Source organism: Varanus komodoensis, unplaced genomic scaffold (genome assembly GCF_004798865.1).
Source record: "Varanus komodoensis strain SLA01 unplaced genomic scaffold, ASM479886v1 scaffold1, whole genome shotgun sequence".
In the NCBI taxonomy this organism is placed as follows: domain Eukaryota; kingdom Metazoa; phylum Chordata; class Lepidosauria; order Squamata; family Varanidae; genus Varanus; species Varanus komodoensis.
Window position 1 is genome coordinate 121,638,284 of NW_025335268.1, and position 17,998 is coordinate 121,656,281.

At 43.5% G+C, this 17,998-nt stretch overlaps 1 protein-coding gene across 2 annotated transcripts in view; it reads right to left on the reverse strand.

The window, feature by feature from the left end:
* Nucleotides 1–17,998, reverse strand: part of LOC123033998 (copine-5) — a 146,855-nt gene that overhangs the window by 17,640 nt on the left and 111,217 nt on the right. For both annotated transcript variants that reach the window (XM_044451006.1, XM_044451013.1), the window contains 4 exons: nt 15,572–15,613; nt 14,748–14,823; nt 4,082–4,135; nt 3,588–3,649 (listed from right to left, as the gene is read on the reverse strand). In XM_044451006.1, coding sequence (XP_044306941.1) covers nt 3,588–3,649; nt 4,082–4,135; nt 14,748–14,823; nt 15,572–15,613 — 234 coding nt within the window. The remainder of the gene's footprint in view (nt 1–3,587; nt 3,650–4,081; nt 4,136–14,747; nt 14,824–15,571; nt 15,614–17,998) is intronic.

Here is a 17,998-nt window from a genome sequence, read left to right on the forward strand (position 1 = left end):
CAGACATACAGTGTTATGAAAAATAACCCTAATCCAAAACCCAGCAAGAGATAGTGCAAAAAGACCCCAAGCCAGCTGAGCTGAGGAGTCCTGCTGAGTTGCTCACTGTACCACCACTGAGTGGGAGGGGAGATGACTCAAGGAAAGGAAAGCAACTCTCAACAAGATATTAAGCTGAAGTCTAATTAGCGTTTCTCTTAGGATTGCATTTAGAGCCTTTTTGCCCATATAATCATGCAGCATCACCCATCCAGGCTGCAATCCTATGGCTCCTGGCTCCTCGGGTGTTGGGAGAGAATATTCCATTCCTTCTCCCCATGAATGTTTGCTCTTTGATGCCCAGAGGAAGATATTGGCAGATTGGGGGCACGGCATGGATGAAATAGGGAGGTGCTAGGTATGCAGTACCCCAAACCCTCCCAGTCTGACCCATTCCCCCAAAACAGGGGAAAATTTAGATGAGCCTGAGAGCTGTTCTAAACATTTTTCTTCTATGGGGGAGGCAAGAAAAACTGAAGCAAATGGAACTGATCCATCCCTGCCTGCAGGAGCCTAGCAGGCTTAGGAAATGTCAGAGTGTTCTGACCCCAGAATGCTCCTAATGCATTACAATGGGACCACCCAGCCCATTCATTATCTGGGAGAGGAAACAGAATGCTTGCCTCCAGGAGAGGGAAAAGCCCTGCTATGCCATCTAAGGGACACACACTTGCCCAGGAACAATCAAGCTGTCTTTGTGACTGAATGAACCAAAGACATCTCTGACCTCTTCTGCTTTTTTGATCGGACCTGAATCTTGTTCTTTTAGGATTCCTTCTGACAAGTTAATAATGGGCTAACAAACCGATTGTTAAGTGCTTCGAATGGACTGGTATTGATTTTTGGACTCCTCTGTCTCTCAGTAGCAGCAAATTGATTTCTGAGTGACTCTTTTGTAAATGGACACTGTTGTGCTGTTAAACATGGGAATGCTGGGCCAGGATAGCTGGAAGGAGGGTGATGCCAAAGCACGCCTGTCCACATTAGAGGGTGAGCAGCATCACACCTCAGTGCTTAATTTCCAAATAAATTCCAGTGGATGCTTCTGCCCAGCAATGATCCTATATACTAATAGTGATCTCAGTTCTTAAGTACCCTTCTTTATGCGGCCAAACCAATGACTTATAGACAAAGGGGGAGCTATTAATCATCTTGTTTGCAGAAGCACCAAAACAATTGAAAGACCCACCTGTGCGGGAGGACACCCCCAAAAAACCTGACCTTGCTGGGTGGCTACAGGCTGGGAATGAAAAAACGTGGGTGTGGGAATGGGCTCTCTTAAAGAGGAGCACTTCAGGCTGCAACATTTTACTGGAGATCTCGCTTGAATTCCCACTCTCCAGATGTGTGAAACTGACTCAGTCAGGGTAGGAAAAAGGGCCAGAACAGATGTTCATCAGAAATATTCTCAATAGCACAACAGGGTATGTTTTGCTGTCTGAAATGGAAAACAAGAAGGCATCCTTCCTGTTCTGTTTACAGAAACCATCAAGGCTGACAGTTCATTTATTTATTATTACATTTATATCCCACCTTTTGTTTTCCTACAAGAAATCAACATATGCCTCCTGCTTCTCTTCATTTTTATCCTCACAGCAACCTTATGAGGTAGGTTAAGCTTACAGCCAGTGACTGGCCCAAAGTCGCCCAGTGAGCTTCACAAGGGGGGGAGGGTGTCTAGGTGTGGACCAGAACCCAGGTCTCCTGAGTGCCAGTCCATCTCTCTGTTTCAGCAGCAGCTCTCAGGGTTCCAGGCAGTTTTTCCAGCCATACCCGAAGATGCCAAGATGCCGGCAACCAGACCTGGGGGACTGTATGCAAACCAGGTGCTTGCCCACAAGACACTGTGGAATAAAACCCTCATTTTATACCTTCTTACATAACAGCACTGTGAATGTTAAGCCACATTTCTGTTGCATTTATATTTCACCTTTTCCTCCAAGGAGTAACATAAATGGTTCTCACTCTGTTTTATCCTCACCACAGCCCTGTAAGAAATTTTTCTGGATTTTATAATGACATGACAGATCCTAACCAGGCTGGAAAGTAATGCATAGTTATCTGTCTGAAATTTACAAATTGTGCTGCATCCTACCAGCAGATCACTTGGAAGAACACTAAACAGCACAGTGAGATTTCCCTAGGAAAATGTTCCCCTCCAGATGTCCTTATTGCAACCCCCATAATCTCCAATAAGCATAGGAAGTATAGCACATCTGGAGGGCTCCAGGTTGGGAAGGGTAGCCCTAGAGAAAATAGGTCCCTCAAACATGCCCTCCCCGCTTGAAAAAGCTGGTTTCCTTGGGACATCTTCGTCTCGAAACAGACAGAAGCCGTGCTCCTATTTCTGCTCTGAAAGAACCCAATTTGTGTCAAAATGTATTATTTCACTTTAAAAACATAAAAGCTGCATGAAGTTTTTAAAAGACAAAAAATTAAGGTGGCTTACAGCAATAGAATACCAAACAGTATAAAAGCAAAATTACAAATTCATTAAGCTGCCACCCTTGTAAAATACAGCTAATCCAAGAAGCTAACAACCCCAGCAGTCAGCAGTTGCTGAGATCAAAAGCAAAATGAAAATGACCCTAAACAGCATTGACACGTACAGAGAAGAGGACATTTTCCCTCAACTGCTTAAGTATCCAGGTATTAACAGAAATATATAGTGCATCCGAGGTAAATAGTGCAGGGACTTGCTGAATCTTAGCTGGAAGGGCATTCCACAGAGTGGAGGCCACCATTGAAAAACCCACACTAGGCTTCACTGCTGCAGCTTCGACGGCTTAGGGATCCGGAGCAAGCTCTCAGATGGTAAAAGAAGCATGCAGGATGGAAGAAGGGGACCCTTAAGTCCACAAGTCCCAAGACAGTAGGGGCTTTAAAGGTTAAAACCAGAACCTGGAAACAAACTGGCAACCACGAAGATCAAGCAAAAGGAACACCAATGGCATTTCCACCTAGTAGATTCTGAGCACGTTGCTTCACTTGACACTTGCAGCATTTTGTGCCAACTGCAATTTCCAAACGCTTCCCAAGGGCAGCCCCCTGGAATGCACATTCCAGTAATGTGATCTGGAGGTAACCTGGCTAACCACAGCGAGGTGCAGTTTCAACAGGTAGGGTCATTACGGAGGAATCAACTAAAGCGGAAAAAGGAGCTCCATGCCACTGATGTACGCGTCCCATGGAAGCACTGGGTCATCACCCACTCCCGAGCTATGGACTATGGGCTCAGTCCAGATTTGGGAGAATCCAACTGGGCTAGTAGCTGCACCACTGCCTCCCCATAGCAGCCAGTCCATCCCCCTGCAAGTGCTCCAGTTGGTAGGTGCCCTGTTACACAAGGGGGAGGGGGAACACCACCAGTCACACAACTTTGTGAGAGGAGCCCTTGGTGGAAGACAGATCCTGCATCCAGCCTTCCTGGAGCAGTGCGACCCCATCCAAGACACAATGCACTCCTAAGCCTGGGTTAGACGGTCCGTCCACCAATGGTATTTTCACCTTGTCTGCGTTAAGTTTCAATTCAAAAAAGAATTGCTTACCCTCCTTTGATGTAGTCTAGAAATGTGTGTTCCGATTCAGTGGCAAATGAGAGCAATGTCACCTCAAAAAGGAAGAAACGGGGATAATGTTATACTGGGAATCGAAAAGTATTATTGTTCGTAAAGATGGAGTGGTGGTGATTCCCAATTGCTCCTAGACCTGACTTTCAGCAGTGCTCAACTTCTCACAATCCCCAGCGGGATGCCACAGACCTCTTTTCAGAGTTTTGAAATCCTGAGTTTGCTTTGAGTTACCTTGTCCTGGAGTGAAATTTCTGGTGACCCATATAAGAACATGGAGAGAACAAGCCCAAACTGCTTACAAACAAACTGGGTAGCAATTAGAAGCCCCTTCCTCCCTTCCTTTTCACCTTCAAGTATTGATTGATTGATTGATTGACTGATTAAAAGCTTTTCTTATACCATCCTTCACTGAGTCTCAGCACAGTTTTCACTGAAAGACACCACACAAACATTGCAATACTGTTACTCACTGTTCCTGAGTTAATGTATTTCTTTTTCTTCATTTTCTTTTTTGGATTCACCACCTGAGAGAGGAAAGAAAAAGAAAAACCAGAGACAGGTGAAGGTGATGTGGAAGGCCAGGGCAGATGTCTGCAAGCCATGCAAGATGGCTGTGCAACGTGTGTAACAGTAGCAGCCAGTGCTAAAGGTATTTCTTTATATTGTGGCATTAACGTGCATGGCACTTTTCACTTTTCAGAGGGATGCAGAACAAGGAAAGGTGTGACTCTGCCTGAAGGCACTTAAAATCTACATTTCAATAGAGAGGAGAAAGTCAAGGGATTTGCAGGAAAAGTGGGCCAGGAGAAGGGATTTCAAAGACTTATAGTGATTCTTTGGTTCATCCTTGCAGCTCCTTTGTGAGTCCTGAGTTGGCTCATTATTATTCACATTGTACAAATGGAAAAGGAAGTAGACAAACATCCTGGGACTCAGGTCAGGCAGTAAATCTAAGGCTGAGCTGCGATGTGAAGCCATGTCTCTTGGGGTCTAAAGTCAGCTTTACCTTTCTAGCAACAGTTAAGAATAGTGCCATAGACACTTTCTTCTTATGGTGGGTCAAATTTAAACTATGGACTGATTGAGCTCCAGTATTGTAAATGAATGTGCTCTAGCATTAGGACATATAGCTTGATGTCCCACACCTGTTTCCATCCAGTCCGGCACTCATCTTGTACCTACTGTACCCAGTTGTCTCCTTCCTATGTGATCTAATGACCTTATTATATTTACTTTGTGTTAAGTTTTCAAGATTTGTTCACTTACTTATTGATTACATTTTTGCTGCCCATTGACCTAAGAACTCTCTGAGCAGTTCACAAAACAAACTTAAAAACAGAAAATACAATAATAGAGTGAAAACAATATAAAAACCACAACAGAATACAATAATAGCAGGGACCAAGTTAAAAGACAGCCCCAGTACAGAGGTAAGAACAATCAGGCACAGTTTTTAAAAAACTGAAAGGGTAAAACACCTGGAGAAATAAAAAAGTCTCTACCTGTGTCCCCCCCCGCTCCACAATGACACCAGGTAAACTCTCTCGGGTGCACATGGTAGGAACATTAGAGAAGGAACCAAAAATAATATTGTCAATTTCATAATACTTTCATACAATGCTATGGTGTGACCATATTTGGGATCCTTTAAAAAAAGGCTGGGAATTGGAGGCATGATCCAGAACTTCTAAAACCAGTGATAATGTGTATGGTGGACAAGACAATAGGAAAATATTGACATGACTGGGATGAAAGGAAAGGGTTTCCAGCACAGGAAATGCTGTGCTTTCCTGTGACTCATTCCAAAGCTCACCCCAAGAGCTGATCCACATGCCTGCAGAGAAAAAGAGGGAATTTCTGGCATTGGCCAGTTCCTTTTCTTTTCAGCCTTTCCTTCCATCCTTCAGCCATACCTGCATTGCTGGCTTCCCATGGTCCGGGTTCATGGGCACTTCTCAAATTTTGAGTAATGTGGACACTCTCAAAATGGCTGCTGTGGGGTGCCTGCCCATTCATAAAATGGCTGCTATGGCAGCCATAGACAGTTAGAAAACACTTGTTTCCCTGAAAGTAGACTAGTAAAAAAAATTAATAAAGCAAAATTAAAGCAAAATTAATTTGTCCAAGAAGGAGAGGTGGGGTCTGAGCATTGTAAGAACCACACTTTGAAGCATAAAAGAGCCCAAAGGGTAACAGTTCCCTTTCAGCATGGCATCCTCCCTTGTGATTCTTAAATTGGAAGAGACAGGGCATTTGGCGGGCACCAGGAGAGGTGTCTGGGGGCATACTGTGCCCAAAGACATCACACTGGAGACCCCAGGAAGCTTTTTGCATCTCTGTGTATACAATCTGAATCAAAGGTGATTTTAGGACAATTTAGCAGCTCAACAGCATTTCAAGTCTTACAATTCTTCCTCAGCAGCAGCACATTTAGTTCTTTCAGATGAAAACCAAACAGACATTAGAGTTAAAATGCCCTTTGCCAATAAATGATCTTCATTGTAACTTTGTATCTCTGTAGTCTTTTTTTAGCCTTGCTCTCCCATTTCCCTTTCTCAGACTTGGATCATGCCCAAAGTTGATGTCTGAGCAAAGCCAAAGATGGCTACCAGTTCCCAAAGATGGGAAAGATGCTGATCTCTTTCTTCCTTGTCAGATAATGCAGGGGTGCAGCGTTTTAGGTCCTGATGAGAAATCTAGCCCTGTCCGCCTCCCCAGAAGCCCACACTCTTTTCCCTGACCTCACTGTCTTTCCCCCAAGCCCCAATGATGAACTGGATGGTTTCCTGGCTTGTTTCCTCCTGGCAGTTTCTTCCTCATTCTAAAAGGCCGACTTGTCTCTTCTAAGGCTTAGTTACTGTGAATAAGTTAAAGATTTATTTAAGTTAAAGATTCATTCATTTATTTATCTTATAGATCATTTAGTAGTCCTACTGGACTACTAGGCTAGTAGTTCCCAACCTTTTCTATGCCCCACACCACTTGAAAATGTTTGATTTATGTTTGCATGCCCTACAAAAGTAGTATCACATCCAAAGATGAAGAAATCAAATTTCTAATTTTTGAACTACACATTGAACCATATACAGTACAGCAGGAGAACAAATTGAACACACAAGAATAAGCTTTTAACTCAGTGTGTAACATTCAAACATAAATTGAACAATTAGAAAAAATTTGTATACAGTAAAATCCATCCCAATTGTTGGACATAAAATTCAATGACCCCTTTGTTCCTGTTTCCCATTCATGATTTTGTCAAAACATGGAACTTTCTTGCTGACTGCAATCTGCAAGTCTTTGTGTGGATTCAGGTGGTTCCTAGATTTTGTCTTGATTGACAAAAGAGAACTGAATTCAAATGCAAACAACGGATCAATAATTTTATTACTGAGATAACTTTTGGTGAAAAATCCATGATTCACCAAATTTAGTGAATCAAAACACAGCCTTCCTCTTTGTTGCACCCCCCGAATGCCATCCCGCAACTCCTGGCGTGCGGACACCCCCGATTGGGAACCCCTGCCCTAAGTGGTTTGCATACATGCTACTGTTGTCATATGCTGCTCTTTGGTCTTCTTTCCTGCCCTTTTGCCTGCAGCTCCGCCCATCGTTGGAAAGCCGCTTCAAGAGCTTCTTTGAAGTAGCATCTGACCTTTGAGCTGGAACAGCTTTTGTACTCACAGGCTAATAAGTCAAATATTCATTTTGAATTACCTTTCATATTGAGTTGTCTTTTCACTGTATGGTAGCCTTGACCAATGCTTTTCAAAAGCATTGGAGCACAACATCCATCATCCCCAGAAACACAGCCAGTGGCCATGCTGAGCTGCAGATCATGGGAAGGCACCAGGCTGGATGAGGCTGATGTATGACATATATAGTGAGACAGAGAGACTAGTGCTTTGAGTATGATTTGAATGGGAAAAGGACTTCATTCTCCAACATTATGTGTTTGCAACCCAGTATGTCCGATTATTTCAATTCCCTTTTGCTAGCATCTCCAAAAGCCCCTTTTCCTTTCCTCATTATGCTAAACACATAGATTCTTTTTCCCTGGCAGGGAAATGACATCTACCCCTTTTTTGGAAACTCTTTTTGAAATTAGATCCATCTCTCTGTGCATTGTTGCCATTCACCATGCACCATTCTGAGAAGGTCTTGAGAATTCACCCAGAACAAAAGGCATTAATGATTTACACCAGCTATACACGAGTCGAGTCTCTTTCCCTCCTCCTTGTGCACTCACATCTTTTACCGTGGAGGGGGAAAGAAAAAGCAAAGCTCTGTGAGAGGAGATGCTGGGATCCAACTGTGTTTGAGTCTTGTTGGACTTTTTAGAAACAGGCCTAGAACTGTCACCTTGGATGATATTAAATTGGAGCCGTGCCTGACACATGCGGCATGGAAAATGTTCGGCAACAGGAGGAAACCAAGGTATGGAAGCAAAGTGATGTGTATGTCGTGTTGCTGCAGCGATTTGTTTTTCAGTTCCACATGGGCTTTGCCATCTGCTTGTGGGGCCCAATCCTCAGCCTGCAGAAAGAATGTAAAATCACCCAGCTGATGCCTGTCATCACGCACACCGACACCAAGAGCAACCTGGAAACAGAATGCTCTGCAGTTAATGGGGCTGGGGAGAGAGAGAGAACCTTACACATCTGAATTTGCTTTGCGCCATCTGAATTATACACTCACCCAAGTGTTTAGAATGGATCGGTACTGTCACCCATCATAATATTGGCCCAATCCGGTACAAAGTGGGGAACTCCTTTTGAAATACTATGCAATGATATGGCATGGAGCAAGGTGAGGGGATTTAGTCACACCTGAGGAACTAGCTACAAAACATGCACTGTTGAAACACTAATAATCTAGGAAGGAAGAGTAAATTTATTTTATTTATTTTGTTATTTAGAATATTCCTTAGCTATCTTTCTGCAATTAGTTCCCAAGCTGACATGCACTTCTTTAACAAAGTATTAAATAAGTTCTTTTAATGGATTTGGGATGTGGAAGCTTAAGTGGTAAATCAAAATCAATTATCTTGATTTATCAATTATCAATTATTATCAAATAATTAGGAATTATTTAAGTGGTAAATCAATAAGTACCTCAGTCTCTATAAGTACCTCAAAGGCTGTCACAAAGAGGAAGGTCTTCCTGCTGATGCCAGAGCGTAGGATGTGGAATAATCAGTTCAAGTTGTGACAACCCACATTCAGGCTGGACATCAGGAAAAGCTTCCTCACTGTCAGAGCAATAAAACAGTGGAACCAGCTGCCTAGAGAGGTGGTGGGCTCTCCCACACCGGAGACATTCAGAAAGAAACTGGACAGCCATCTGAGTGGGGTGGTGTAACATGGTGTTCTGCAACAGAAGGGGGGTTGGACTTGATGGCCTTCATGGCCCCTTCCAACTCTTCTTTTCTATGATTCTAAGAACGTAAGAAAGAAGTAAGAAGAGCCATGCTGGATCAGACCAATGATCCATTTGGTCAGGCATTTGGTTTACCCAGTAGTAAAGCATAGGATCCCTATAGCACAGCCTATCCTAACCTGGTGGCCCTCAGAGGCATTTGGACTGCAACTCTCAGAATTCCCATCGAGCAGGACCATTGCCTGAGAATTCTGGGTGTTGTAGTCCAAACATGTCTGGAAGACACAAGGCTGAGGAAGGCTGCTCCAGCAGGATGAGTACTTAGGAAAACCCTAGGAGCACAGCCATTGCCTTGGTGGGTCAAATCAAAAGTCCAGCATTCTGTCTCTAAGAGCAGCAACAAGTCAGATGCCTTTGGAAACTGCCAGACAGGAGTGAAGGAAATGGCCACCTTATATGGTTTACCTTTGGAGTGTGGTCCTCAGAGGTATACTGCCTCTGAACTAGGAATGCATGGATGTTGTATCTCACTCACCGATAAAGGCGGCATTTCCCAAGTGACTCTTACCAGGTTTTAAGATCTCCTGAAGAGGCCATTCTGTGATACGGCTGCCATCAAAGGCATGTTTGGTGGTGGGGTGTCCAAGGCATTTCTCCAGGGCAAGGGCAAAGTTGCACAACAGATTGTGGCTGTAATTCAAGGACATGGTATGCACTACGCCTCCATTCCTCTGCACTTTATGTGGGTGTGCTCTTTGTTGCATAGCGTCACATTTTATGACACGTAGAAGCCTACACAAAGCAGCCAAGAGCCTGGGAACTGATTAGCATGGATGTGGAAGAGTGTTATATTCAAGAAGCTACATGAATTCCAACAAAACACACACGCGCCTAAGAAAACAGAAAAACAAACCCACCAAATGCAGTAACACAGTACAAAAGTCTGAAGACTGCCAAAATGTGTATCATATGGCATCACTGCCCTCATAACATTGATTTATAACATATGACTTGTTCTAAAAAGTTTTCCTCTTGAAAACAGTGAACATTCTCTAGAAAGGTCTTCTACAACCTGGTGCTCTGCAAATTTTTGGACTACAACTCCAGGATTCCTGACCATTAGCCATTCTGGCTTGTGGCTGGTGGGAGTTGAAGTCCAAAACAAGTTGGGAAAAGGAAGTCTAGAGTCAATGATGTCTGGTGGTTTCAGTGTTAGTTGAGCGGCATATCCACTCTGGGGGTTAGTTTGATCTTTTAAGAAACCATCCATGGTGTTGTATTACAACCCCGAAATAGGTTCAGCATCATGGATACCTCCTTTAAACCTGAGGCTGAAACCTGGAAGTACCCACGGTAGGGAAGGCTGAATCCTTTGAGGGCCAATGTAAATATGTGTTATACCATTTCTTTAAATGCCTTCCTGTTCCTTTGGCATTTTGAACGGCACACAATATTATGAGATCATCATTATGTTACTTTTCAATCAGAGACAATTCTTTCAACTCTGATGTGATGTTTGTTAAAAACTATAAATCTCCCTAATAACGCTCAGTTCCTCGCTCCACTAGCTGCACCTGATATATTGGACAGAGCAAGTGACAACTTGATAAATGGCCCCTATTCATTCCCGAACTATCACGTAGTTTCTTCAAATAAATAATACAGGTGAGGTCTTAAAAGGTACAGTCTGAATAACATTGGTGTTACTTTCTCCAAGCAAAGTTGGAATTTTGAGGAAGTACAGAACAGCTTCCGGAATAAAGGGGTGGGGGATGATAGATCCAGGCACATGCAAATGGCCTTTCCTGACCACGCTCCCTATAGCAACCCTCTAGCTACATGGAAATGCTACACAGAGGATCGGGGTGGGGGTGGGGGCTTGCTTGATGCCAGAGGCTCCGTCTGTGAGCAGCACCCTTTTGTCCACAGAAGGTAGCTTCTGGATCCAACCCAAGAACTCTCAGATCCAGATAGCTGCGGAACTGCCTAGTGTTACTGCAAGCAGCCAAACAGGCAGGTCATATATCAGGAAGAAATATCTGCAGCCTGACCAAAGAGAGACATTACTGCTTAACCCTGCCCCTGAATTCTGTTCATGTACATTAGCATTTCTCAAGCTGGAACTTTCCAGGTATGCTACACAACAACTTCCATCATCCCCAGATAGGATGGGGATTTGCCATGCTGACTGGTGATGATGAGAGTTCTAGTCCAACATACCTAGAGGCTGGGAAAAGCTGACATGGAAGAGGCCTTCCAAATTGAAATGAGAGCATATCTCTGAGTTTACCTGCATGCTCCCTGCTTGTACAAATGAATCCACGCAAAGAGACATGTGCACTGCTGATCCTTCCTATCTAGACAGAGGCAATTACATTTGATGAATGCATAAGGTTACTTCATGTATTTGAGGTATCAGCTGACAAAAGAACATAACCTGTCCAGTAATTCAGCGAAAAGGAAAAACCAAAGTGAGGCACTGTAGCTCCCTCTAGCTGAGCTAAGGGAGCATGTATCCAAGGGCCCGATTCTCGCAGATACCTTCCCTTAACAGAATTAGGGGGAAAAGGGGGGAATAATAACACAGCTCAAATAAGGCAGCAATTCCATGCATGTTTGCACAGGGGAAAAACCCTACAACTGTAAGAACACTGGGAGCTGTAGGGCTTTTCTCTTGCCTAAATATCCCTCAGGTGAGTGTGCGATTCAATTACCTAAAGCAGGCAAGCACCCCAGTCCATTTTACTAATGCTAGTGCAAATGATCTGATTCAATTCTATTTTTCCCCAAGTGAGCCCTTTCCTCTGTTCTTTATCTATACCTGAAACAGGCTCAAAATAGTATTGGCGAGAATTGCACTGGTCACCCGCTGCCCCTTCACAGAAGCACCTCTGCACTATGGCAGGGTCACCAGGATTTTGTGGCACAGAAGCCTTGATAGCTGCCACTTGGTGTAACATCCTTCCAACTACCAACCATTCGCATTGGCTAATGGTTTAAGCAAGCAGAATATTATATTGCACATGATACCCAAGCACCTTTTTTTTACTGTTGGGATTAGAATCTTGCTAAACAATCTGACAAAAACAGATCTTTGCAGCCAGAAGTCTAGTCAGTTGAGAGGGTGACGATTTTCAAGGGCCACTTTCTGATGATAGCCTGCAATGGAAGCAGATGGTGCCAGCAAATTGTAGAGTGGTCCAGTGGCCCACAGCCTGCCTTGGCAAGCCCACTGGCTTATACCAAGCATCCCTCCTTTCCCCCTTCATTCTTGATGGAACTCTGATTTCAAAGACAGCTGCAGAGGTTTCTCAGAGGGTGGACCTCTTTCTCCCTGGCCTCAGAAAAGGAGTTCTGACAAGTCCTGCAATTCTGGAACTCTCTCTCATGGACCATACTGCAGCCTGAGGAAGGCACGAGCTTTTTGCAAACAGCAGTTGCAAGGGATAAGTATTTAAAAAGGAAAGGAAAGTGAACAAAATACTTTCTTTATAGTGAAGATTGTAACGCAGACTGGCTTTCTCTACAAAGCTTGGACAGTAAGCTACTTACTCTGCTGAGGATTAATTGTCAATTTAAAAAATACTAAATTTTTATTGCTTGCAGGTAAAAGGTAATTTTTCCTGGTGCTCGTGCAATGCATTATATTGATGCAGATGTTTTGTTTTACAAAAGAAGGCAATATATTTATATTAAGGCAAGTTAAAATAACCTGGCCAAAAAAGCAATATTACCAGGAAAATTTCCTATCAATCTTTGCCCAAACTCATGTTTCCAAGTTCTTTTAAATAACGTTCATTCCTCAGTGGAACAATGGCTTAGCAAAATCTGCAACCTCAGAGGAATAAAGGAAAGCAAAAGGCTACATACAAATGTTCAGTTAAAACTAATCTCAGCCAAACAAAAAGGAGGGATTTAAAAAGATTAAGCACCCAGTATAACTCGAAATCTTTGGGAAAGAGTTGGCAAGCACTTTCCTCCTTACCTGTTCTTTGCATGAATGTTCCCAAATGTAAGTATTTCAGAAATAAAGACCTAGCTATACAGGCAAAAAATAAAATCTAGATTTATTTGGTATTAAATTGAAGTATTAATGATATGTCTGTAGCCCTCGTGTCAAGGAAATGTTAGGTTATGTGCTGGTCTTCAGATCTCATTCTCATTTGAGAGGTTGTAATGAGAAATGTGACATCATATGAAAGATGCAGAAAAATTATAAAGGGTCCAGAGGAGGGCAACAAAAATGATCCAGGGTCTGGAAACACTCCCCTATGTGGAGAGACTGAGAAGAGAAGACTGACATGATATCCCTCTATAAGTACCTCAAAGGCTGTTACAAAGAGGAAGGTCAAGATCTCTTCTTGCTGATGCCAGATTGCAGGACACAGAATAATCAAGTCAAGCTGTGACAACCCAGATTCAAGCTAGACATCAGAAAAAGCTTCCTCAGGGTCAGAGTAATACGGCAGTGGAACCAGCTGCCTAGAAAGGTGGTGGGCTCTCCCACACTAGAGACATTCAAAAAGAAACTGGACAGCCATCTGAATGGGATGGTGTAAACTGGGGTCCTGCAACAGCAGGGGGTTGGACTTGATGACCTTCATGGCGCCTTCCAACTCTACTATTCTCTGATTCTATATTAACTAAGGGTCTGCCTTCTGTAATCTCACTGGGATGCAAATGTATACCTACTTACCTGGGAGTAAGTTCCACTGAACTCAGTGAAACTTTTGAGTAGAGATATATAGTTGCTTATATCAGAGAAATGCATGTTTGTTAAATAATTTCTGCTTATACGACACTGAGAATGCAAAACAAGCACTGTGAAGGAATGGCAAGATCTTTACCTCCAGACTACAAATCCAACCCAAAAGGCTCATATTTTTTTAGCTCACTTGAAGGCAGAATTAATGTAACAATTCCCCAACTTTTTGGCCACAGCACCGAGAAGAGATTCAACAGATTCCCTTAAGAACAATGAGCTCACAGTCCCTAGAAGAAGATAATACTTTTTTGCCCTTAGGTCCAAACATTTCTCTTTTGAAATTCACCCTTCCTGAGCAAGGCAGTGTCACCCATCCATTTTCCAAAAGAATATAAAGCTAATGTAGAACAAGACTGAATTCAAATGTGCAAAATTGGCTGTATTTCTGTCTGTCTGGCAGAGAGAAACACACACACACACACACACACACTTTTCATTTTGCGGTATCACTACTTCTCTAAACAAGTGAGAGCATTTGCTTTTAACAAATAGCCCTGTTTTTAAATGGTTTAGGCAGTCCAGTCAGTGACTAGGCACCAGGGCTGTGCCGACTCACACTAGCTTGAGAACTGGTTATGCAGTAGACCTTGTTATCCTCCAGACTTCATTCCAAGCACAGCTTCTCTCCTCTCTTGATGGTTTCCCCGAAGCTATTCTTTCTACTAATACTACGGCAGCTACAAGGAGTAGCAATGTGCCCTTCTGAGTTGCCACATCTTGGCTATCTGTGTTACCTTCAGATGTGCCAGATTTGACCAACTATGAGAGATATGAGACCTAGGATCAAAGAATGGTTCACAATACTATGAATTTTGGTATGTGTCTTGGACCCTAACTATGGGCCCTAAGTAGAAGAATGTCCATGCAGACTGTGCCCCCAGGTGTTTCCAGTGCCTGGAAACCTCCTTAGTTAATTCTCAGAGCTTTCTCTCCCATCCCCATCCCGCAAAATCAATCAATCTTCCACGTTAGCACTTCAAGAAGTCACTCACCTCATAGACATTAAACTGGCTTTGTCCTCGTGCCAGTTCACGATAGCTGGTGGTGAACTCCCCAATGAAATCATGGCTGTTAGTGAAAAGAAGTTCCATGAGATGTTTTGGAAAGAGGAGGCTCTCTCATCCCGCCACCCTTCTTGGTGGGCCTCTTTTCTAGCTGAATAACAGCAATATTAAGCACAACAAGAAATGCCAACGTCACCCGTGTATGTCTGCCCACCCTCTCCAGCCTGTAATCATTCGCACAACCTGGAAGGGCATGTAGACTACCACACCACCTGCCGCTGCAATGCACAGCTGGCGACCCAATTTTTTGGCCCTAAAGCCAGACTGCCACCTGGCAAAACCTTTGAGGGCCACATGCCAGCAGTGGGGAGGCCAGAGCCCAACATCAGTGGGGCCACCCCTTCACTTACTCACAGCTTCCAATCTTCACTCCCATCACGGCACGCGGGGCAGGAGGGTTTAAAGCTCTCCATTCCGTGTGTCATGATGGGGGTGAAAATTGTGTTGACATGCAAGTGTGACCTGAGGCCAGGCTGGGAAGCCTCAATGGGCCACACAAAGCCGGTGGGCCAGGGGTTCCTCAGCCCTGCTTTGGCAGATGTGTGTGCTGACGGGGCTTAAAGGCCATCCTTTTTCACAGGGTTGTTATAGGTGCTTTTTTTGGGAGGAATGAATGTGGCTTGAACATGCCGCAGCCTGCATACCCTTACTACAACTCGGTCATTTTAGTTTTCTTTTAGACCACCTTTCCTAGCCAGTAAGATTTGAAACAACTTTTTCCATGTTTAAATAACTTTTAAAATATCACTTACCTGCCATCTCGGTCCCAGTCGTATACCTCTACTTTTATAGTTCTGTAAAATATGACAGTAATGGTCATTCTCAAAAGAAATTGCCTTTTCCATTGTTACCACTTCAGTTTCTTTCCCTCTGTGGAAACCGCTGGCAAGAAAAATGTTAAGCTGCACATTAGAGATAAAATGCACTTTTCCCAGAAAACCTGGCCAAACGAACCCAGGTGGGATTTGGGTGACATTCAACCATCACTGGCTTCTCTACTGGGGGGGGGGGGGGATTTCCTATGTGGGGCTGCAGTAGCACTTCTAGCCATTTCTGGATTAAACATCTGTAGCTTAGTACAATTAAACAAACATGTGTTTACAGCAGTGCTTCTCAGAGCATGACGCAAAGAGACTTGCCCGGGAATTCTGAGGTGGAGAGGATGGCTCTACTCTGACACTGCTCCAAATGTGTTTTGATTGGGAAAAGAAGCAGCCATGTTTCAAATCAAATTGCAATGTGTCATCTGCTTCATCCCCCATGAGGGTGTTCAGTGCAGGGAACTTAATAAAGAAAGCTTTTTGACCACTTTAGATTTGCTCCCTGGGGATCTGGAAGAGGTAATTCAGAGATGTTGGCTGTGGGGTTACCACTATGTGGACAATGCCCATTTCCTTCCACCCCATCTACTTTTCATCTGATTTAATAAACATGGTTAATATCCTGAACTGGTCATAGAAGACAGTACTGGGCTGGATGAATGTTTAATTTGGGTGAGACAAGATGGCTCTGGGTAGAGGTGTAGTAACATCTCCAGATGAAGTTCTGGATAGAGTAGCGCTCCCCTTGGATTAGAAGGGGACTAGAAGCTTGGCACTTTGGGAATTCTCCTGGGCGTGGCCTTGCTGTTGGCTCCTCATTGATGGCCATGGCTAGGAGGTCCTTTGCTCAGCTCAGTTAATAATGCCTGCTCCTGGAAAGGCTGGACTGAGCTGCAGGGATGCCTTCCTTAGTTGCATCAAAACTAGACTATGCCAGTCAGCTTGGCCCGGGGCTGCTTTCAAGCAATGATCAAAAGCTTCAGGTGGTCCAGTGTGCACCAACTATGCAATCACGGAAACACAGCCGAGTGAGCATATTATGGCCAGTTTACCACAGCTTGGCTATAGGAAATACAGTGGTTACTAACAGGAGTCCAGACACCATTCAGAATGCTGGTTGTTAAACATGTCCTAAATTACTGGGTCTGAGATATCTGAAGGGGCCATTTTCACCCATAACATCCTGCCCATGCCCCTAAGACCTGGCAGAGGCCCTTCTCTGTGTCCTACCAAGGGTGAATGTGAGGTTAGTTGGGATATGTGGCTGGAACTTTCTATTGCCACACTCCAGTTGTGGAACTCACATAGGTTTCCCTTTACCTTCTGCCATCAGAAGAAAACAACATTGTGTAGCCAGAGTTTTTATTAACTTTAATCTGACTCTGATGTTTAAATAATCTGTTATGGTGTTTTTTATTTAGGTCTTGAACTGATCTAACCGTTTCATTATTGATTACTGTTTTCATACTGTTGATAATGGCATTGCACACTGCTCTGGCGACTAGAAAAGCAGACTATAAATTATTAAATAAAGAGATATATAAATAAAACTGTCTTGATTTTCTCCCTAAATTATGAACAAGTATGACTACTGTCACATGAGACCTCTCTCTTGCATCTTGATTGAAGCTGCAAAGGGTTTAAGGAGTTTAGACTGTGATTAATGGGTGGACCACCATAACAAAGTCTGAAATCTTCCTGTTTATGTAACCTGACTCTGGCAGATAAAAGAATATCTGGCTTTCAGTGGGACCATATACAACTCTGGTTCCTGCAGAAAGGCAATGAGATGCTGGCCTAATCAACCTCACCCCCTGCTAGATCAGATACCCAGCCACTGGGTGTTGTTAAGAAAAGCTCCTGGTGAGTTGGCTTCTGAAACTTCTATTGGAAGAGTGACAGTGATTAAATTGCCCGCGGCTCCATGTATGCTGACAGGTGACACCCGAATTCTCAGGAGCTCTGGAGAAGTCAGATCAGCCTTTGAGCTTCACTTGGAGCTCATTTGCAGAGACTGTGCCATATCCCCAGTGACCTTTGTAACGGCTTTCTAAATGTTTTCATACCTCTTTAAGCTAGTACAATCTTCCAGTCAAACTACTGCACTGGCTATGAGTGATAAAATAGACAGTAAAGCTGAGTACAGGAAAGCAATCCCAATTAATCATCAAGTTTATAGTTAAACACAGATTAGGATTCCTGAAAGGATAATAAGAGTAGGTAGTACACAATGTAATAAGGAGAGGCAGCATGTAACGATGAAAAGCACCCATTAAGAGGGAAGAATGTAAACCCATAGCAAAATATTTCATGAACTGAATAGAAGCAGCAGCTGATCACTACTCAGCCTTTCTGGGG